The sequence below is a fragment of the Polypterus senegalus genome, chromosome 17, assembly GCF_016835505.1.
Source record: "Polypterus senegalus isolate Bchr_013 chromosome 17, ASM1683550v1, whole genome shotgun sequence".
Lineage (NCBI taxonomy): Eukaryota > Metazoa > Chordata > Cladistia > Polypteriformes > Polypteridae > Polypterus > Polypterus senegalus.
Window position 1 is genome coordinate 12,050,821 of NC_053170.1, and position 22,945 is coordinate 12,073,765.

Consider the following 22,945-nt stretch of genomic DNA (forward strand, 5'->3'; position numbering starts at 1 on the left):
TGTAACCAAACTAGGGGGCTCTGCCCCCTGCTCGCTTCGATCGTCCTCCCTCGGGTTGGGTTATTCGGATATACAATTTAAAGAGATTGTTGTTGTCATGGGAATTGTTACATACTCTTTCGATTCTATGTTGCATCGCTTCTTGTGATCATAAATATACACCTGACCAAATTTCTTCAAAATTAAACTTGTCGTAGCTTTAATTTTTGCGGGACCACAGATTCTCATAGCGTACGGTCCATTAATGTGTACATCTATGTTTTGAGCATTGATTGATTCAAACGCGAAAAAATTATTGTAAACTGGGATATTTTGCCTGTAGTGTTTGTGGATTTCACTTTCACCAAACAACAAATCTTTTAATTCTCGCAGATACGCCTCTTCATTTGGGAGGCAACACTACTTTTCCCTGATGGCAACACAAATTAGATGATCTACAAGTCTCCAACTTAAACTTTAAAGCCTTACAATATCTACATACTTCTGACATATCACCTACTGTATGTCCATATATTCGATCTCTTTTTGCTGTTCCGTTACTTCACCAAGTAATAATTTTCATTTGTTTGTGCTAATACGATCTTTTCTTTCTTTTTTTTCCTACTTTCGAATTTTACTACTTTCATATTCTGTAATCTGCTCTGCATTTGTATCGTGCCAACGTTTTTGAACATCTTTATGAAGTCTTTTATTTCTGACCCCAATTGGACCTACGAGGTTTTCAGTTCCACTTGGTCCGGGCTGATTATTACTTTCCTTATTTTCAGAATTTGCACATAGCTGCTCTTTGTTCTTCGCTTAGTCACTTGCGTGCCATCTAGAACGTATTCCATTTTTAAGAGCTGGGAGCACATGAAGTGTGTCTGCCAAAAGCATTCCAACAACTGAGAGGTTAGATGTCCGTGATCTTGTTTTAAATTGTTTGTAAGTAGGGCGTGACGTGCAAAACTCACCGTCTCACCGCTTCCAAAGGTTGTAAAGTCTAGTCTCACAGGACATCAAAGTGTCTTTCTGAGAAGATCACGTCTCGACCCAAGATTTTTTTTTATTATAATAGAAAGATAAGTAGGAATTGGATCCAGCTGACAGGTAGAGGGTTTGGATTTTCTAATAATACCAAGCATTTCCTCCTTAGTTGGGAGTTTAAAACTGGTAGGAAAAGAAGAAGGGGGATCATAAAATACTCCATGTACAGAATGTACGGAAATATGTTGGAATTCTATGGGAAAACAACAAAAGCATGCGATACGAAAGGTGCTGATGATGTTGTTTATCTTGATTTTCAGAAGGTTTTTGTCAAGGTCCCACATGAAAGGTTGGAGATCAAAATAAAAGTAAAAGAAGTGGGAATTCAGGGCACTGTCTGTATGTATGTGGGTACAAAATGGGCTTGATGAGATTTTGCACAATGTACATGAATAGAATGGATGACCTGTTTTCATCACAATTTGTCTAATGTTCTAATGTTTTGGAGCTTTCAGAGCCACCTAGCCGTTTTGGGGCCTTCTTAGGCTGAACCCTGGAGGTAGGAACTGGGACATACTTACATACCCCAAACAAATGAAGGCTGTTGTAGCAAAAGGGGTCTCGACAAAGTATAAGCCTTGAATGTTTAGGCATCCATGAACTTTAAAATTGTCCTTCAGTTAAATGTCGGGTTTATTTGGACTTTGGAAATCTATTGTTATATACAGCAGAAGCGTTCACATTAAAAGTACTGAATGGAGAAGTCATGGATGCAATTCTTCTGTCATGCAGAAAATTAAGATGACTTTCAAGCGGATGGATTACTTTTGTACGTGGTGGGCTTTTCTGGTCCTTTTTAGAGATCCCACACCCATTTCACCTTCTGTCTGAGAATCCTGTATACAACACAATCAGCCGGTCTGGTGTATACTGACTAAAGCCTGCTAAGTGCAACCCCACAAGTAGAGTGTGTTAACGTCAGCCGTACGGTACCTTTGTCTTTGAGCAGTTTCTCCAGGTACTCCTTATCTGTGTACAGTTCCCCCAGCAGTTGGCGGGCAGTTTTCTCATTTTGTGGACTTCCTAGTCTCTGAGGCTTGGGAGGGCCTTTAAATTTTCCTTTCTTTACCTGCAACAAAAAGCACAGTAGGCCAGTGGACCTCAAGTGCACAGAGAGCAACAATGAGTGTGGCAAACTGCTGTTCACCCCAATATCTTTCATTCTCATTAAATGGACAAACAGTATATATTCCCATTTTGGAACTTGTATGCTGTGAATCTAAAAGTCAGTCAGTCATTTCCTAACCCGTTTTTATCCTGAACAGCATCTGTTTAGCTGCAGCCTATCGCAGATAGCATAGGGCACAAGGCAGGAACAAACCCAGGACAGGGCGCCAGTCCGTCGCAGGCTGAACACACAAGACACACACACACACGTACACACTCCAACCACACACTAGGGGCAGTTTAGGATCTCCAGTTCACCTAACCTGAATGTCTTTGGAGTGTGGGAGGAAACCCACGCAGGCACGGGGAAAACATGCAAACTCCACGAAATGAGGACCCCTGGTCTCCTGACTGAGAGGCAGAGGCGCTACCACGTCGCCACCGTGCCGCCCCGTGAATCTAAAAGTATCAGTTAATTTTCTCCTTCATTACCAAATGGTCAAGAACATTTTCACACGTGAAGATCTAAAAAGGTTTGCTTCATTTCAGTTTGTGCACAAGAATTCTTTCAGTCATATTTCTTCAAATTGAATTTGGCCAAACTGTGCTGGAATCAAGAGCAGACACTCCACTGTTGACCTGACCGGAGGACGGTAATGTAATAATCATCACTAAATGTATAATATAGGTTATTATTCAGGTTTACTGACCTCTTTCACAAGAAAAATTCAATACAAATGCCACAAAACAAATGGGCAGTGTGGAGGTTAACGCCGACACAGACAGGCACAGTGACACAAGTCCAAGAACACACGGTTTTTATTTCTTCTCTTTTTCTTTTCCAGCACACAGTGCACAGATACCCACAAATTGCTCAGTTGCTTCTTTCTGTCCCTTTCTTTTCCTCTCTTCTCTGCCACAAGCTGTGTCCGCCACATCCCGCCTCTGACTCCTTAAATGGAGTGAGGCGGCCTCCTTTATACCACACCTGGAAGTGCTCCGGGTGCTCTTGGATTAGCTTCCGCCTGCACTCCTGGTTGTGCTTACAGTACCTCGACTTACTTTCTAACTCTAGTTTCAGTCTGACTTGATTTCAGAGCCCACACATCTTAACAAGAAGACATGGGCCAAATTGTCAATTTGTATAAAATCTGTTAGACCTGTGACTAAAATGCCATGATGTAGTCAGTTTTGATATTACATAATTTTTTTATTTATTTTTTTTTTAAACTTCACCCCTGCTCGCTTAGCTCGTGCCAGCCACTTTGCATCTCTGCCACTCGCGTATGTGGATTTCACTTTCACCAAACAACAGAACTTTTAATTCTCGCGAATACGCCTCTTCATTGGGAAGAAACACTACTATTCCCTGATGGCAACACAAATTAGATAATCTACAACTCTCTGGCTTAAAGTTTAAAGCCAAACAATATCTACATACTTCTGTCATATCACCTATATCCATATATTCAATCTCTTTTCACTTTTACGTTTTCGGCAATATTGCATTGAATTTTGATTCCGTGTTTGGAATTACATCATGACAACACAACGTATAACTGCCCGTGAGTGAATATCGTTTCTTTCTCTCTACACAAACTGTGTCTGACAATAGCATTCACACAAATGACAAATGATTGAACCGTGTGCGTGGTTCTAAATGTTTTACATGTGGGCAGGACTTTTCCAAATCTCTTTGCATAAAGTGTTGTCTCGCGGAGCTTGAAATTTTCTCTCGCAGGATTTCACTTTCAGCAAACAACAAATCTTTTAATTCTCGCGGATACGCCTCTTTATTGAGTAGAAACATTGCTTTTCCCTGATGGCAACACGAATTAGACGATCTACAAATCTCCGACTTAAATTTTTAATCCGAACAATATATTCAATCTCTTTTTGCTGTTCTGTTATTTCACAGAGTAATAATTTCCATTTGTTTATGCTAATGCGATCTTTACTCTCCTTTTTTTCAAACTTTTGAATTTTAGTACTTTCGTTATCTCTAACCTGCTCTGCATGAGTATCGCACCAGTGTTTTTGAATTTTTTACGACATTCTACTTTGTCATCTACTTTTTGTCTTTTATTTCTGTCCCCGGGTATGATTAAATCTCTTGGCACAAAGTCTTCTCTCGCAGAATGTGAAAGTGTCTCTCTGAGAATGTCACGTCTCCTCTCTCTTCCCAGGATTTTTTTATTATAATAGACAAAATCAAATCTATTATATAATTCCTTTCACATCTATCTATCTATCTATCTATCAAACTATCTATTATATAGTGCCTTTCATATCTATCAATCTATCTATCTATTATATAGTGCCTTTCATATCTATCTGTCTATCTATCATAGGTGCCTTTCATATCTATCTATCTATCTATCTATCTTATTATATAGTGCCTTTCATATCATCTATCTATCTATCTATCTATCTATCTATCTATCTATCTATTATATAGTGCCTTTCATATCTATCTATCTATCTATCTATCATATAGTGCCTTTCATATCTATCTATCTATCTATCATAGAGTGCCTTTCATATCTATCTATCTATCATATAGTGCCTTTCATATCTATCTATCTATCTATCTATCTATCTATCTATCTATCTATCTATCTATCTATTATATAGTGCCTTTCATATCTATCAATCTATTTATCTATCTATCTATCTATCTATCTATCTAGAGCATACATTAAAATTACTGCTCAGTGGTATGAATTATTAAACGTGCGAGTCATCATTTTTACGGGTTTGGCTGCATTTCCCTTCTTGATCAAAGGGTGTCGCCATTTCCCAGTTTTTCATCCACATGGGCCAGAGTTGCTGTAAATATACAAATTCTCAGATCAAGTTTATCTCATAAATCCAGAATATTGTGTGAAAAGATGCATATGCTCATTTCAAAATTCGTTTTGTGCAGAGGCAAGTTTTTATACACCTGACCTCAGCTCATTAAACAGCAAGGTCAGGTAGTTGAAAAAGATTGACTCCCATGTGATGAAACGAGTTGAAACACAAAACCGCTGCCACAGGGGGCCCTTAGGACTGAGACCCCCTGGATATGCCTGATGTAAGCTGCATGTTGAAAACTGCTATTTTTTTATTATTCTTTCACTTATGACTGTCAGTTATTAGTTATTTGTAGTTGTCACTGCTCTGTTTTGTCACCTGTGTCCAGCACTATGTCATTGTACCCTGTTTTGTATAGTTTATGCTTATTGCACCATTTGTAGGACAAGCAACAAATATGCCTCATTGTGCTGACAATAAATTGAATTAAATCAAATATGAAAACCACACACAGACAATCATACACACACCTAGGATGCCATACCCAACAACGCCAGCTGCTGTGGCACCCACCTTTAGAACAACCTGCATAAAGTTATCAAAATTACAGAACTGATTTTCTCACCTCTTCCTTTGCAGTAAAGAAAGTCAAGTCACCTTTGCTTTCCAGTTTAACAGAGGAAGGGCCTGAAAAAAAATGAATAAAGTCAGTCAGTCAGTCAGTCATTTTCTAACCTGCTTAGTCCTGGACAGGGTCGTAGGGGTCTGCTGGAGCCTATCCTAGCTAGCATAGGGTGAAAGGCAGGAACAAAACCTGGACAGGATGCCAGTCCATCGCAGGGCACACACACACATCCCAAACAGACACCCCCGGGCCAATTTAGGGTTGCCAAATCACATGTCTTTGGACTGTGGGAGAAAGCCAGAGCACCTGGAGGACATCCACACAGAAATGGGGAGAACATGCAAACTCCATGCAGGGAGGACAACAGTGATACTGCTGGGCCACCCAAATGAATAAAGTGAAACTATTATTCTAAGATGTCACAAAGCCATTATAGCCCAGGTATTCTGCTAAATGCTGAACATTCACTCTTGATCACTGAACGAAATCCTGATTTATTAAACACCTATGACTGGATGCTGCCATTTTAATGCTGTCACCCGACAGCATTTTTTCTGAGCAGCGTCACTGCCGGAGGAGCTTGAGGTTCTTGGGGCTGATCCTCCAATTAGCTGTGAAGCCCCCAGTCTCACTGAGATTGCACAGGTGGTGAACCAGCTGAGGGGAGGAAAGGCTGCAGGGATCTGTGGTATCCAAGGTGAACTTCTCCAGGCTGGTGATAAGGCTGTCCTCCTGACATTGCAAGCAATCATTGCTTCCATTTGGGAGACTGGCATTCATCCCAACTGACTGGAAAGGGAAGAGGAAGGGAAGGAGGGAAGGGTGATCGCCTGGATTGCAGCAACTACAGGGGGATATCACTGCTCTAGGTGCCAGGTAAGGTCCTTGCTAGGGTCGTCCTCAATAGGATCCATGATCACTGCCTCACCTACCAGCGACCGGAACAGTCTGGTTTTACGCCTAAGAAGTCTACCATCGACCGAATCCTGGCACTGAGTTTTCTCATGGAGCGCAAAGGCGAATATCGGCAGAGTTTCTTTGCAGCCTTTGTCGATTTTCACAAAGCGTTTAACTCAATTGATTGAGCTGCGCTGTGGGACATCCTGAGGGTTCGTGGGATCCCGTCGAGGTTGCTGGATATCATGGCTGGCCTGTACACTGGTACTGTGAGTGCTGTGCAGAGAGGATGAAGGACCTCTGTGTTTTTCCCAGTTGATTCTGGGGTTCATCAGGAGTGTGTTCTGCTCCTACTCTGTTCAATGCTTGTATGGACTGGGTGTTGGGAAAGTTCATGGGGTCCAGCGGCTGTGGGGCATCTGTTGGTGAAGAAAGATTCATGGATCTTGACTTTGCTGACGATGTTGTGATCTTTGCAGAGTCAATGGAGGCTCTGATCGGGGCACTCGAGAGACTGAGTGAGAGTCGGAGTGTCGGGCTTGCGAGTGTCCTGATAAAACAAGAGCCAGGCCTTTGACCTCTTGGGCACGGCCATCAGCAGTGTGTCTGTCTACACAGAGAGTGTCGACCTTGTCGAGAGGTTTACTTACCTTGGCAGTGACATTCATCTTCCTATGAAGTCTGTAGATGGATTGGGAGAGCATGGAGGGGTCATGAGGTCGCTGGAAAGGGGTGTGTGGCGCTCCCGATATCTGCAAAAGGACGAAGGACCAAGTCTTTAGAGTCCTGGTGCTTCCTGTCTTGCTGTTTGGTTGCGAGACATGGACGCTATCCAGTGACCTGAGACGAAGACTGGACTCCTTTAGTACTGTGTCTCTCCGGAAAATCCTTGGGTACCGTTGGTTTGACTTTGTGTTGTTCATGGAGTCCCGAATGAGGCACATGACTTGCATTGTCAGGGAGTGTCAGTTATGGCACTACAGCCATGTGGCACGTTTCCCCGAGGGTGATCCGGCTCGTAAGATCCTCATTACTGGGGACCCGAGTGGCTGGACCAGGCCAAGGGGTCGCCCACGTAACACCTGGCTGCGGCAGATGGAGGGTCATTTCTGGAGGGTGGCACAGGACCGCATGTCTGCCTGGGGGGTTGCCAACCGGGATCCTGAATTGTTTCGTCGTGTAGTGGGTGCGGCAACATGCCGTACCAGTGTAGGCTCCCCAACTTGACTTGACTTGCATCGCTGCAGGTGGTCCCTTTGACGTGGTTATTGTCACCAGTTGCAGGCAGCACATCTGCAATTGAAGGGCACTGGCCAGTTGTGTCCTCAGCAGACCCACTCTGTCATTTATCTTTGGAGTTGACAACAAAGCACAGTGAAATGATGTCTACAATTATGACTTTCTGAAATTGAAACTATACTAGGATGGCCTGGGAATTTCTTTATTTTATTTTGTAAAGTTGCCGTGAAAATGACACCCACTGCTGAGCCTTCTTAGTGTTGGAAGTTGTGTTAATATCTCACCCGAGAGTGGTTGTGAAAGTGTAAAGGATTCCACCATATTGCTTACAGAATCATTCGTTTCTAGTGGGAGAAGCTGTAAGGGCGGTTTAGAAAAGTTCTTTTATCTTACAATATCTCAATCATCTAAAGATTAATAAAAATTATCTTGCATTGATGCAACCAAAATCTTGAAACAATGGAATATCTAGATTTACGGATGGCTTGAATTTTTATTTTCAATAAATACTTAGAACGGACATCCTCACTTTCGGAACTGTTCTTTACCAGACAGTTTGTGACCCAAATTCAATGAGGCAACTCGACTAAAGTTTCATTGAGCTCACAAGTTTGGACAAAGCCATCAAACGCTAATCAACCTCTCTATGGCCTTCTGCCCGTTGTCTCTCTTACTCAGGGGGTCCTCAATCACGGTCCTGGAGGGCTGCAGTGGCTGCAGGTTTTTATTTCAACTACTTTCTGAATTAGAAAGCAGTCCATGCTGATAATGAAACTTGGCAGTGAACCGTTTGGCTTGCTAATGCTTGCGTTCATCCAAGAGCAATCTGAATTGCACTGTAGGGTTTCGTTCTGTGAGAACGTTATCCATTGTGGACCAGAATAGATTGAAACTTAATGGCCCTTCCAATTCCCCTCTCATTCATTTCTATACATTCTTTTATCACTGACACTTCATGGTAAGCGTGTGAGCTGGAGAGCTGCTGGTTTATTGGTGATCTGCCTCTCATTACTAACTAACGTCAGGTTAAGAAAACAGGCAACAATTAAAACATAAATGCAGCTGCTAAAATCTAACATAGGCAATTAACGGTTCTGAATGGTAACAGGCAAGAGAACTGAAATTAAGCCCAGAAAAACTTGCTTTAGTAGTAAATGAAATGGTTCTAATAAAGAAATTGGTTAAAGTGAAAACCTGCAGCCACAGCAGACCTCCAGGACTGTAATTGAGGACCTCTGATCTACAAAGTAACTGAACTTTGTATTTGATGAATGAAAGCACTAACAAGGCATAGGAGTTAAACACCAACTATCATTATCTGCAAGAAAGGAGTTCTAATTAGGACACGGGCTGGAATGAAAACCCGTAGCCACTGCGGCCCTCCAGGACCGTGATTAAAGATTACTGCTCTTACTGTACTCGTAGTCTCCTGAACAGCGTTCAACTACATCTGAAGTGCAATTTATAGCACCATATCTCTCTATTATAATAAAAAAAATCCTGGGACGAGATGCAACGTTTTCAGAGAGATGTCCCACGAGACGAGACTTTGTGCCAAGAGATTGGCATGATTGGCTGATTAGATAATTACATGGATAAGCAAGGTGTACAGCTGTCCCTACTCATTTGCTCAGAGACTGTATATTGGCGTCACATATTGTATGGCATTCTCATTAAAAGTATATTTATTCATTAACTTGTCATTTTTTTTTTCTCCGTGGCACAGTATACACTTCTGCTGCTGCCCAGGAGCCGTTAGGCTGCCCACTCTGACATACACAAGACACATTTTACTTACTTCCGACAGAATTGTTAATGGCTTCCTGGGCCTTCTGAATCCCCAGTCTGAACTCCTGCTGTTCTGGCCTCTGTTGGAATCCTCGATGGTAAAAGACTAAAGCAAATTCAAAGTCTCCCATGGCATAGAGGGCTTCTGCTTTCTGGTAGAGCCCCTGGTGACAAAGAAAGAAAGAAAGAAAGAAAAGGATATGGATGAGTTGCTTCAAATAGCCATCTGTTATTTGGAGATGGGTTTTAGGAATAGGTGCCTATCAAAGGGTGATCAGGTACAAGACAGGAACTGAATCATGGCGTGCAGCCACCCACCCACACCCACACACACACTTTTACTTGGCTTAGTGCAACCAATCAATCTAAGGACAGTGTTAAGGACAGAGAAAGCAATTTTGGACAAGCTCTACCACAAAGAGAGTCTATGCAAACTTTGGGATTTGCACCCAGGTGTGAAGCAGCAGCGCTGACCACCATGCCACCATCATCTTTTTTTCTAAATACTGAAAAAAAAAAAAATTGCCAAGCTGTGATATTTTAACAGACAGACTAACACGCTTTGGTGTGGGCGACAGGTCAGCAACTGTGGGCTGACATACTAAGGAAGGTATAAAGTGCCCAAGGTGTGGTGCCATATTATCACATGGTGGCATCAGTCCTTTAAAGGAGTACTCCAAACACAAATAATATTTTTTTATATGTTACTTACCCCATGTATGAGGGTAAATCAAAAAGTAAATGCAATTTAAAAATTACACTGATAGAGGGTGACACAATGCATCACATTTGCAGTGGCTTATGGGTAGTCTGAACAAACATAGCGCAGCACTCTCATTAGTCTAGTTGTAGCCAAGGTCAAATAAACATGGACGCTCCGCTGCAGGATTGGACCTTTGTTGAAGAACGTGCCGTAATGAGATTTCTTGGGGCAGAGAAAATGAAACCTGCTGGAATTCACTGAAGGATGTTAGCTGAGTATGGAAATGAAAGCAATGTGACTCCAAAAAAAAGTTTATGAATGGGTTTAAAGCAGGAAGAACAAGTGCATCCGATGAAGCTCGATCTGGTCGACCATCAACATCACGCACACAAACCCACATCACCACAGTGAATGCTTTCTTCTGCTTTCTGCTGTCTGCTGTTGCTGCATATTTGGGTATCGGCTATGGATCTGCACATGTTATAGTGCACGATGACTTGGGGTACCATAACGTTGGTGCAAGATGGGTACCCAAACAGCTTACTGATTTGCACAAGCCAACATCCTTTGGTAAATATCAGCAGGTTTCACCCCCCCACCCAAAGAAATCTCACTGCAGCACATTGTTCATGTTGGAATCCCACCGTGGCGCGTCCATGTTCATTTGACTTGGCTTCATTTAGAGTAATGGCAGAGTGCTGTGTTGCGCGTGTCCACACTACCCATGAGGCATTGCAAATGTGCTCTATTACGTCATCTTCTATCTGTTGTGGATAGTGCATAATTTTCAAATTGCCTTTACTTTTTGGTTTACCCTTAGATTGAAGTGAATTTTTCATCTTATATTATTGTGGAGAATGGACATCACAAAGTTTCTGACAGAATGGGACCTGATGATGACCACTGCTGGACTACAGCAAACATATCAGAAATGTCCATGAAGAAATCTCATGTTACTCGTGTCAAATAATCCACTGGTCAGCTCATTCAGTCACGTTCTCACAATGGGCAAAATTATCTCTCTATTATAAAAGAAAATCTTGAGACGAGACTATGGCTGAGATTTTTTTTAAGTCCCACCCTCCTTTCAACCATTTAGAGTTAACGGTCCACGCCCATGGCTCTCTCACCTTTCATTCATGTGAACGCTTTTGTTTGGCACAGTTTCTGCGCTCTCAGCTCTTATAAATTTTTACGTTTTCCTCACTTTAAGTTCCCAATAAAAGAAGATGTATTATGTCCAAATCTTATTGAAGAATTTCATCCGGAAGGATTATCAACAGAAGAAATGAGTACACGGGCAATCCTAGCACCGAGAAACGATGAAGTCAAACAAATTAACGTGAAAATTGTCGATCGGTTACACGGCAAATTGGTTGAATGCGTATCAATAGACTATGCAGGAACAGTTGGTGGTGATGGTGTGGAAGATGAAAACATCAACTTACAATATCACGAAGAATATTTACAACCGTTAACACCGTATGGTCTTCCACCGGCCGAATTACTGTTGAAAGAAGGACGTATCGTAATGTTATTGCGTAATTTATGTCTGAATGATAGGCTATGCAATGGGACGAGATTAGTTGTATTGAAAATTGGTTGAGCAATTCAAACATTAAATTTTAACAAGATAGGTAATTTAGTACAGAACAGTACCGGCAGTAAGTCGAGCCCGTTTCCAGTGAGAGTTGGACTCTGCCAGGGATGCCCTTTGTCACCGATTCTGTTCATAACTTTTATGGACAGAATTTCTAGGCGCAGCCAGGGTGTTGAAGGGGTCCGGTTTGGTGGACTCAGGATTGGGTCACTGCTTTTTGCAGATGATGTTGTCCTATTTGCTTCATCAGGCCGTGATCTTCAGCTCTTTCTGGATCGGTTCGCAGCTGAGTGTGAAGCGGCTGGGATGAGAATCAGCACCTCCAAATCCGAGACCATGGTCCTCAGCAGGAAAAGAGTGGAGTGCCCTCTCAGGGTTGGGGGAGAGATGCTGCCCCAAGTGGAGGAGTTCAAGTATCTCGGGGTCTTGTTCACGAGTGAGGGAAGAATGGATCGTGAGATTGACAGGCGGATCGGTGCAGCATCGGCGGTGATGCGGGCTCTGCATTGGTCTGTCGTGGTGAAAAAGGAGCTGAGCCGTAAGGCAAAGCTCTCAATTTACCAGTTGATCTACGCTCCTACCCTCACCTATGGTCATGAGCTATGGGTAGTGACCGAAAGAGCGAGATCGCGAATACAAGCGGCTGAAATGAGTTTCCTCCGCAGGGTGTCTGGGCTTTCCCTTAAGGATAGGGTGAGGAGCTCAGTCATCCGGGAGGGGCTCAGAGTAGAACAGCTGCTCCTCTGCATCGAGAGGAGTCAGATGAGGTGGCTCGGGCATCTGATCAGGATGCCTCCTGGACGCCTCCCTGGTGAGGTGTTCCGGGGATGTCCAACCGGGAGGAGGCCCCAGGGAAGACCCAGGACACGCTGGAGGGACTATGTCTCCCGGCTGGCCTGGGAACGCCTTGGGATTCTCCCGGAAGAGCTGGAAGAAGTGGCCGAGGAGAGGGAAGTCTGGGCCTCTCTGCTCAAGCTGCTACCACCGCGACCCGACCTCGGATAAGCGGAAGAGGATGGATGGATGGATGAAGGTAATTTAGTACATCTTCCGTGGATAACATTAGACACCAAAGGAGATCTTGATTTGTCATTAGTATTAAAACATTTACAGTTACCGTTAGAATAGCTTTTGCTATGAATTATTATGTCTATGAATATATTAATAAATCGCAGGTACAAACATTCGAAAAAGTTGGTTTATTTATTAGAGAGAAAGAAACGATATTCACTCACGGGCAGTTATACGTTACGATGTAACGATGTAAGTCCAAACAGAATCAAAATTCAATGCGATATTGACGAAAAGTTAATTCCAAATATTGCTTTTACTGAAGTTTTACAGTAAAAGTGTAAGTTTAAAAAGTATTTGCGTGTTAATTTCAAAGACAAACAGAACTAAAATATATAATGCAATGAATACCTCTAACGCAACATGAAACATAATTTTCTTTTTTGGAAAATAAAAAGTCATGTAATAGCATAAATAGACATAAAACTAATTAAGAGCTTCTATAAGCATTAAACTTAAGTGTGAATTAGACATGTCAAGCAAATAGTTAAATAAAGGCATTTGTCATATTTCTTTTTTAGTTGAGCTCAGAGTGAAACCACCAGTATTGAGTAACTCAGAAAAAGAGAGCAGGAAGTGAATGATGTAGAGAAACTACCCGAGGACAGACAAGGGGGAACAGGGGGAACACCTGTTGTTTGAAGGCCAGTTAGGAAATAAAGGAAGAAAGGAATGATACTAATGACGAAATGCAGAAAATATTGGTGGCCATGAAAGACCTGTGAGAGGCCAGCTGGAGTAGTGAGTCAGAATAGACAGCAAAGGCATTGTTACGAGCGAGGTCAAGATGATAAGAAATGATTATATGAAGTGCGATTTTTAGCTTCTTCGGGGCCTTAATTGAGTTGAGTCTGTGTTCTTATTTATTGCAATAAACCTATTTATTCTGTTTGAATATCCTTCAACTCCTTGAGGCTTCATTTAAAGTGAGAATCTTCAGCATATTTTTCACTTCCACTCTTTCAATTTATTACGCTTTACTATTTTTAATATAGTTAATTACTTGCTGTAATGTAAAATAGTTAGTTCTATTATGCATATGTAACAATTCCCATGAAAATAACGATCTGTTTAAATTGTACATCCACTTCCCCATATGTGAATGGCAGAGCCGCGAAGTGGCTAGCGCATAGAGCCCACCTGGGGCTGGGCGAGTGAACCAAGCAGGGGGAAAAAACCCTAAGTTGTTAAATAAATAACTCTTGCTAATGATAATAGTCCACAGACATGAAGCCCCCTTTCACACGAGATCATGCTTTTGGATTGAAGACAGGACTTTTGACCAATGAATGAAGTAGTAGTGGTGGCCACATAGTCACATGTACAGGGTACATACAGCAAAACTGTTACTCATGCAAGATGTCACCACTCTCCTGTGCCGTGATGAACTTCATTTTATGGAACAGAAAGCACAGATCACTTCCCCTGATGTTCCGTTATGCCCCTCTTTCTTGTAATTTGTCTGCTGCTTCTGTTAATGCCTTACAGAAACACGTCCTCCAAAAGGTGTTTTACTTAATTCCATTCTTAGTTATAAATGACTGCTCGGTGACACTTTCTGTCACAGCAAATGCAAACAAAGAAAATCATCAGTGTATAAAATCAGACTTTTCTGCTTTATTTGGACTAAATGTGTCCGATGTGTGGCTAAGTACAAATTTAATTCACACTTCCATAAAATATTTCCACGTTTATAAATCGCCTCATTTAGAATCAGCCTCAGCTAGGACTGAGAGTTCTCAGGGCTTCTTGAAATAAGCCAGTCAGTGAAAAACCTTCTGAAATCAAAGGCCAATACCATTTAATTTTTTAAGTTGGGTGGGCATTATATGTAAAAAAAAAAAAAATGAACTTGGGTGGCACAGTGGGTAGTGCTGCTGCCTCGCAGTTAAGAGACCTGGGTTCGCTTCCCGGGTCCTCCCTGCGTGGAGTTTGCATGTTCTCCCCATGTCTGCGTGGGTTTCCTCCCACAGTCCAAAGACATACAAGTTAGGTGCATTGGCGATCCTAAATTGCCCTGTGGGTGTGTGTGTGTAAGCCCTGCGGTGGGTTGCTGCCCTGCCCGGGGTTTGTTTCCTGCGTTGCGCCCTGTGTTGGCTGGGATTGGCTCCAGCAGACCCCCCGAGACCCTGTAGTTAGGATATAGCGGGTTGGATAATGGATGGATGGAAAATGAACTCACTCTTTAAGAAATAAATTAATTTACAGTAGTCAAGCATATTGGGATTTGTTAAGTTTGCACAAACCTTGAAGAACTCCTTATCATCTTTAAGAGAGGCTTCGGCATCCTTGAGTGCGTTTTCTGGATCCCCCATTTTCAGGTAACACTTAGAACGGGCAACCAAGCAAATCCTGTCATCTGGTTTCAGGGCGAGGGCCTAAAAAAAAAACAAAAAAGAAAACGGCCGTGAAGAGTGGTGACCAACCGCAATGAACAAACAGGCCGGCTGATTGCAGCTCAGCAAACACACAAGCAGTGCTTTATATATAGCGCCTTTTCGACTGTGAACACCAAATGTAGGGATTTAGTACAACTGCATGGTTTTTAAGAATTGAAACCCAATAAGTTTTGGTAACTCACTAGAACCCTGAAGTTTAATACGCCACACTACTCACCTGCCCATTTATGGACAAATAGCCGGTTAAGGACAGATCAGTGAGTGCTTATCTAAACTTAAATCTAATCTAAAGCACTTTGAGCTACTTTTTGTATGAAAATGTGCTATATAAATAAATGTTGTTGTTGTTGTTGTAAATATAAAAGCTGGTGGATTTAACCAGAATTGAAACATAAGTATTTGACGCTGTGATTTGTGAACCTAATTATGTTTAGCGTGCACATATTTTTTAGCTAAAGCAATGACAATTCTTTCAGGCTGGGGCCATAAGCAATGTTCTCTATTGGGGTCTTAAGAGAGCTGTGAGAGACGCCGTGCAGGGACTGGCATCCTGGATGTAGTTGTACTGGGATCCTTAACTGGTGAGGCCTGCAGGGGGTGCTCGTCATGCCAACACCCGACATAGACAGACACAGGCACAAGTTTAGTACAGCACACAAGCTTTTATTTTCCCATTGGAAACTCTTCCTAATCGTTTCCCACATCATAAGCACAGTATAAAGCACCAATACAGTATACAGCAATGCATTTCTCTTCTCTTTCTCTTTCACTTATCTGCCTCCACTCCTCCTCTAACAAGCTATGTCACCTTCCTCCTGACTGTGGCTCCCAAAATAGCAGCAGGCAACTCCTTTTAACTAATCCCCAGAAGTACTTCCAGTGTGCAGAAGGCTTGGCCAGGGATCATTTCCAGGTAAGGCTGGGACACCACAAAGTGGGGCTCCTCAGTCCCTGCCGCACCCAACAGATCTGAGTCAAAGAACTCCAATTCCCATGATGCCCTGTGGGAACCCATGGCACCACTGCAACCCAGGGGGGCTGCCATTTGACGTTCTCAGGGGAGGCAGTGCCCTGAAAAATCTGCCTTCACCTATCCTTCCACCTCATGGGTGTCCCTTACACCTGCCAGGACACCAGTGGCACTAAAGGACAGGGGATGAAAATTTGTTTAGGGCAGTGGTTCCCATACTCAGTCCTGTGAACCCCCTGTGGATGAAGGTTTTTGTTCCAACAGATTGCACAATCTGTGATAATCTATATGTATATATATATATATATATATATATATATATATATATATATATATATATATATATATATATATATATATATATATATATATATATACGTGTTTATATATATGTATATATATATATATATACATATATATATACTCAGCAAAAAAAGAAACGTCCTCTGACTTTCAACTGTTTTTACTTTCAGTAAACTTAATGTGTAAATATTTGTATGAACACTAAAAGAGTCAACACCATAAGACATAAACTAAAAATGTGTCCCTGAATGAAGGGAGGCTCAAAATCAAAAGTACCAGTCAGTATGTGGTGTGGCCACCAGCTGCTTGAAGTACTGCAGTGCATCTCCTCCTCATGGACTGGACCAGATTTGTCAGTTCTTGCTGTGAGATGTTACCTCACTCTTCCACCAAGGCACCTGCAAGTTCCTGGACATTTCTGGGGGGAATGGCCCTAGCCCTCACCCTGCGATCCAACAGGTCCCAGACGTGCTCAATTCCTTTGACGATAAACACGAATCCGTCCATCACCCTGGTGAGACAAAACCGTGACTCATCAGTGAAGAGCACTTTTTGCCACTCCTGTCTGGTCCAGCGAAGGTGGGTTTGTGCCCATAGGCGGCGTTGTTGCTGGTGATGTCTGGTAAGGACCTGCCTTACAACAGGCCTACAAGCCCTCAGTCCAGCCTCTCTCAGCCTATTGCGGACAGTCTGAGCACTGATGGAGGGATTGTGTGTTCCTGGTGTGACTCGGGCAGTTGTTGTGGCCATCCTGTACCTGTCACGCAGGTGTAATATTCGGATGTACCGATCCTGTGCAGGTGTTGTTACACGTGGTCTTCCACTGCGAGGATGATCAGCTGTCCTTCCTGTCTCCCGCTGTCTTAGGCGTCTTACAGTGCGGACATGGCAATTTATTGCCCTAGCCACATCAGCAGTCCTCATGCCTCCCTGCAGCATGCCTAATGCACGTTCATGCAGATGAGCAGGGACCCTGGGCATCTTTCTTTGGGTGTTTTTCACAGTCGGTAGACAAGTCTCTTTAGTGTCCTGCGTTTTTACAACTGTGACCTTAAATGCCTACTTTCTGTAATCTGTTAAAGGTCTTAACGACCATTCCACAGGTGCATGTTAATTAATTGATTGTGGTTAATTGAACATGCATGGAAAACATTGTTTAAACCCTTTACAATGAAGATCTGGAAAGTTATTTGGATTTTTAAAACATTATTGTTGAAATACACAGTCCTGAAAAAGGGACGTTTCTTTTTTTGCTGAATATATATATATATATATATATATATACCAACGTATGTCTGTCCGCTTTTCACGAGAGAACTACTTAACAGATTTAAATAGGGTTTTTTTCTATAATTTGCTTCAACATTCCAGTTGATTTTGCGACTTCTCTCATCACGCTAAGTATCACAGTTCACTTGCAGTACAATCCGAGAGAGAGGCTGCGGGCCAAGGGAAGGGGGAGATGGATGGCATCCTCCTCACTCACGTGTAAGCCTACATTCGAGTCCCTCTTCCTCTCACCATGTGTTGGCGCGCACCTCGCCTCTGCTTAGCTATATCACGGCCACGTGCTTTTCTCCCAATGTGGCGGACGCTCTCCCATCAGAGCTGAATGCGATCATTTTGACGTTGGAGCATACCTACCTTCTGCTTGGCCAGAATTACATTTCTTTTTATTTGTTTTATTGATTTTCAAAGTTTGTCCTGTTTCACTGCTATGTGAGCAGAGCCGCGGGGGACAGCTAGTTTATTATTAATAACTGATCTCATTTAGTTAGCTGTTTTTTCTCACTTCTCTAATTCTGCATTCAGAAAAGCACAGCAGTATGATTTTTACAATATAAGACATTTAGAAATATTTCTGTTTTTTGCTATAGCTTTAAAAGCATAACTCTTTTTTGTTGTTTTCCTGTTATTTTTCTCTTATTCTGTGTATTCTGCTCCCTTCATTGTTTCCTAATAGTGACGATTAAAAACAAGCTAAGCAGACACCCAGGAGAACAATACTAAGCGATGAAAGACTGCAACTGCTTCAGTGTCAGACCCACTAATTAGTCAATAATGGAAAGGCCGAGTGGAAATCAGGATAAACATAAATAGAAAGTACAAAAAAAAAACAAATTATCAACATATAGCTGATTATGTTTTTTTTTTTTAATGTATTAACACACTTACTTTTGTAATTTCTTCATTGAACCAAAACACAGACACTGAGAAATAACAGCTCACTTAATTAAGCTGGCAGTCCAATTAAAACAGAAGTTAGTTGGAACAAAAACCTGCAGCCCCAAGGGGTCCCCAGAATGGAGTTTGAGAACCATTGGTTTATGATATTGTCTTCCCCAGTACATTGGGTGGCAGCGTCCCTGGGTGACGGTACTGTTGCGAGATTAGTGTGCCCTACTATGTGTGGTTTCAGCATCACCCAGAGGTACTCTGAGCCGCGGTCTTGGGACACTAGACATACTCGTGGGCTTTACATAAAAGAAGCTGCCTGCCTCAACTCCAGGAGCCAGAGTTGGTAGGAGGAAGACAAAGCTTGCTGATGGAGCGGTGGAGAGACTGGAGAGTGTTGCTGAGAGCTGAAGTATAGTTTGTGATGTGGGAAACTCTTGACTGTGAAAGAGACTCACACAATAGCAATCCTTTGTTCATTAAGAACTTGTGTCCGAGCCTTTGTGTCTGGAGTTTTGAGGAACTGCAGCGTCCCCTGGGGACCACAGAGCCTAATTCTTACATGGTTTTGGTCACAAATAGCTCACTCAATATGCTGAAAGGGTGAGTACTTAAGGCTTGTCAGGATGTCTCAAGCCCCGTCAGCACAGGTGTGACATCAACTCTGTGCCAAGAACCGTGCCACTCTGCTCCTACTGAAAGTTGTCAAAACCCACCACTGAAGAACTACAAGACTATTGTGCTGCTCCAATGGCTTCTCTTCATCTCTGTTTGTATGTATGATTATCCTGCAGTGCATGATAGGAGTGAGAGCTGCAATTTAAAGCAAGTTCCATATACCCTTTCTTTTGTACCCTATCTGTCTTGTCTCGGTTACTAAAAGAGGGGTATTTACAGCAGGGAAAATAAGTGTTGGACACGTCAACATTTTATTTCTAATAGGGCTACTGACATGAAATTTTCATCAGGTGTCGGTCACAACCCAAGTAATCCACACATACAAAGAAATCCAAACCAATGAGTCCATAAATGAAGTTATGTGTAAAAAAGTGGGATGACACGGGGAATAAGTATAGAACACACTTATCGAAATGTATTTAATACTTAGATACATTAGAAAAGCCTTTGTTGGTAATGACAGCTTCAAGATGCCTCCTGTATGAAGAAACGAGTCGCAAGCATTGCTCAGATGTGATTGAACACGTGAAGAAAAGGAGGTGCAACAAGGCCTGGAAAGCCAAGAAAGCAGCTGACATCTGTCAGTATTCAGAAAGCAATCCTGATACCCCCCGTCAGTGCAATGAATATCAGCAGGTTTAGTCCTAATTGATGGCCTATAAAAAGGTTTCTCATTTCCAGGGTGTCACACAAGAAGCATCTCATGATGGGTAAAAGCAGAGAGCTTATTGTTGCCAAACATCCTGATGGCATTGGTCACAGGCGTATTTCTGAATGTTCCAGTGAGCACCGTTAGCGCCATAATCCATAAGTGGAATGAACATCATGTCGCCATAAACCGGTCACGACCAGGTGCTCCTCGCAAGATTTCTGTTAAAAGAATAATCAGAAGAGTCGTCCAAGAGCCAAGGACCACTCGCCGAGAGCTTCAGAAAGACCTGGAATTAGCAGGTCCAGTGAGTAATGCACTCCACCGCCATGGCCTCTATGGACGCTCACCGCACAAGAGTCCGCTGCTGAAGGAAGAGCACGTCGAAGCTCATTTAAAGTTTGCTGCACAACATGCGGACAAGCCAATGAATTACTGGGAGGATGGAGTCTGGTCAGATGAAACAAAAATTGAACTCTTTGGATGTCATTGCACACACCATGTTTGGAGGAGAAATGGCACTGCACATCACCCCAAAAACACCCCACCAACAGTGACATTTGGAGGTGGGCACATCATGGTGTGGGGCTGGCAAACTTCATAGAATTGAAAGAAGGATGAGTGGAGAAATGGAGCGGGACATTCTTGATAAGAATCTGAGGCCATCTACCAGGATGCTGAAGATGAAATGAGGGGGGACATTTCAGCAAGACACAAGGATCCCAAACACACAGCCAAGGAAACTCTCAATTGGTTTCAGAGAATAAAGAAAATAAAGCTGCTAGAATGGTCAATCACCCGACTTGAATCCAATTGAAAATCTATGGAAAGAACTGAAGATCAGAGTTCATAGAAGAGGACCCCGGAACCTTCTAGATTTGAAGACCGTTTGTGTTGAAGAATGGGCCAAAAATCACATCTGAGCAACGTGTGTGACTCGTTTCGCCATACAGGAGGCGTCTTGAAGCTGGCATTACCAACCAAGGTTTTTCTATTCAATAAATTTCAGTAAGCGTGTTCAATACTTATTCCCTGCGTCATTCCACTTCATGACACATAACTTAATTGATTATGGACTTATTTGCTTTGATTTCTTTGTATGTGTGGATTACTTGGGTTGTTACCGACATCTGGTGAAAATTTAATGTCAATAGCCGCATTGGAAATAAAACGTTGCCGTGTTCCATACTTATTTTCCTTGCTGTATACAGGTTCAAAGTATGAGCTGCATTTCCAAAAGAACACATTCCCAGGGAACAGTCACCCCCTGCTGAACAAACTGGGAGTTTTAATTGTATTAAAAAAAATGCACATCTTGTCCAGCCACCTACTTCCTAAACCATTTTCCATTACAGACTCAGTCAGTATGTCTTTATTTTACAGAGCACAAAACAATGAGGCCTCAGATCAAAGCACTTGGGCGCGCTGGCAGAAGGTAAACCCGAGCAACATGCTATTTATCACAGGGCAGACTCGCTCCCAGTGGATCAAGCAAAAGGTGCTAATTAACCAAACTTGCCTGTGTTTAGGATATGGGAGGGAAAATGGGACTACTGGGAAAAGCAACGCATGTTGACACAGAGAGAAGGTGAAAAGTCCACGGTGTCAGCGACATTGAGTGGGACGAGGAGCTCAGTGTTCAATGCTCACTACTGCACCTCCTTGCCATGCCTGATTCAAATTGGCTTTACTTAACCGTATCTTGAGAAAGTGCCCTTCTTATCTGAAACTTCTTCTCATTTCTGTATTTCCAATTTTCTTTTTTTTTTTTTCAGCCTACCAATTATTTCCCGAAAACGATTAAAACTGAGTGGTAAAGAACAGGGTGGCATGGAGGTGAAGTGGTTGGCGGCGCTGCTGGTAAAGCTCCATGAACTTGAACTCAGTTCACAATCTATTCATTCTCTGTATGGAATTTCCATGTTCCTCTTGTGCTTTTCCCGGCTTAACATCCTCCCACATCCCAAGGACATGCATTTAGGATGAAAGCAAAACTCTCAAATGGCCTGCTAGGTTAAGATTAGGGACTTGTATGTAAATGTACCTTGAGAGAATCTAGAGCCAGCGTGAACAACTGTTCCCTGCGACTTCAGATTGGCCTGGTATGGTTGAGACTGGGTGAAGAGAGGGTCTTGGGCTTAGCCTGGTGTGAAGGGGGAGGTTCAGACCTGCTAAAAGTGAGTATATCCTCGTAGCAGAGTAAAGTCCCCACTCTGGGCAGCCCCCTGCTTTGTGCCCAGGTCTATAGGAAAAGGATCTAACTACCTGTTAACGCCTGAATGGAAAATGTAAGTTTAGTTTAGCGGATTGATAGATGGTTAGTAATAGGGAACATATACAGTGATGGGAAAAAATATTTGCCCCTTCCTGATTTTTTTGCAGGTTTGTCACACTTAAATGTTTCAGATCATCAAACAAATTTAAATATTAGACAAAGATAACCCAAGTAAACACAAAATGCAGTTTTTAAGTGATGATTTTACTTATTAAGGAAAAAGAAACTACTCAAACCCACATGGCCTTATGTGAAAAAGTAATTGCCCCAATTTTAATTCATGAAGTAACTGTGGTTAATCACATTTTTTGGAAAGCTGAGTTCACTGGCCACATTCAGGCCTGATTACTGCCAGACAAATTAAATCAACAGATCACTTAAATAGAAATAATCAGACAATGTGAAGTAGGCCAAAAGATGCCAAAAAGGAAGCCATCATGCTGCGATCTGAAAAAATTCAGGAAAAGATGAGAAACAAAGTAATTGACATCTGTCAGTCTGGAAAAGCCATTTCTAAAGGTGAGAGCCATTAGCCACAAATGGGGAAATGTGGAATAGAGGTGAACCTTCCCAGGAGTGGCCGGCCTACAAAAATTATCCCAAGAGTGAAGCAACAACTCATCCAAGATGTTAGAAAAGAACTC

General features: G+C 42.4%; 1 protein-coding gene across 1 annotated transcript in view; it reads right to left on the bottom strand.

Annotated features, from left to right (window-relative positions):
- Nucleotides 1-22,945, bottom strand: part of odad4 (outer dynein arm docking complex subunit 4) — a 65,793-nt gene that overhangs the window by 40,064 nt on the left and 2,784 nt on the right. The window contains exons 2-5 of the mRNA XM_039740426.1: nucleotides 15,099-15,230; nucleotides 9,489-9,642; nucleotides 5,555-5,616; nucleotides 1,960-2,095 (exon numbers count right to left, since the gene is read on the bottom strand). Coding sequence (XP_039596360.1) covers nucleotides 1,960-2,095; nucleotides 5,555-5,616; nucleotides 9,489-9,642; nucleotides 15,099-15,230 — 484 coding nt within the window. The remainder of the gene's footprint in view (nucleotides 1-1,959; nucleotides 2,096-5,554; nucleotides 5,617-9,488; nucleotides 9,643-15,098; nucleotides 15,231-22,945) is intronic.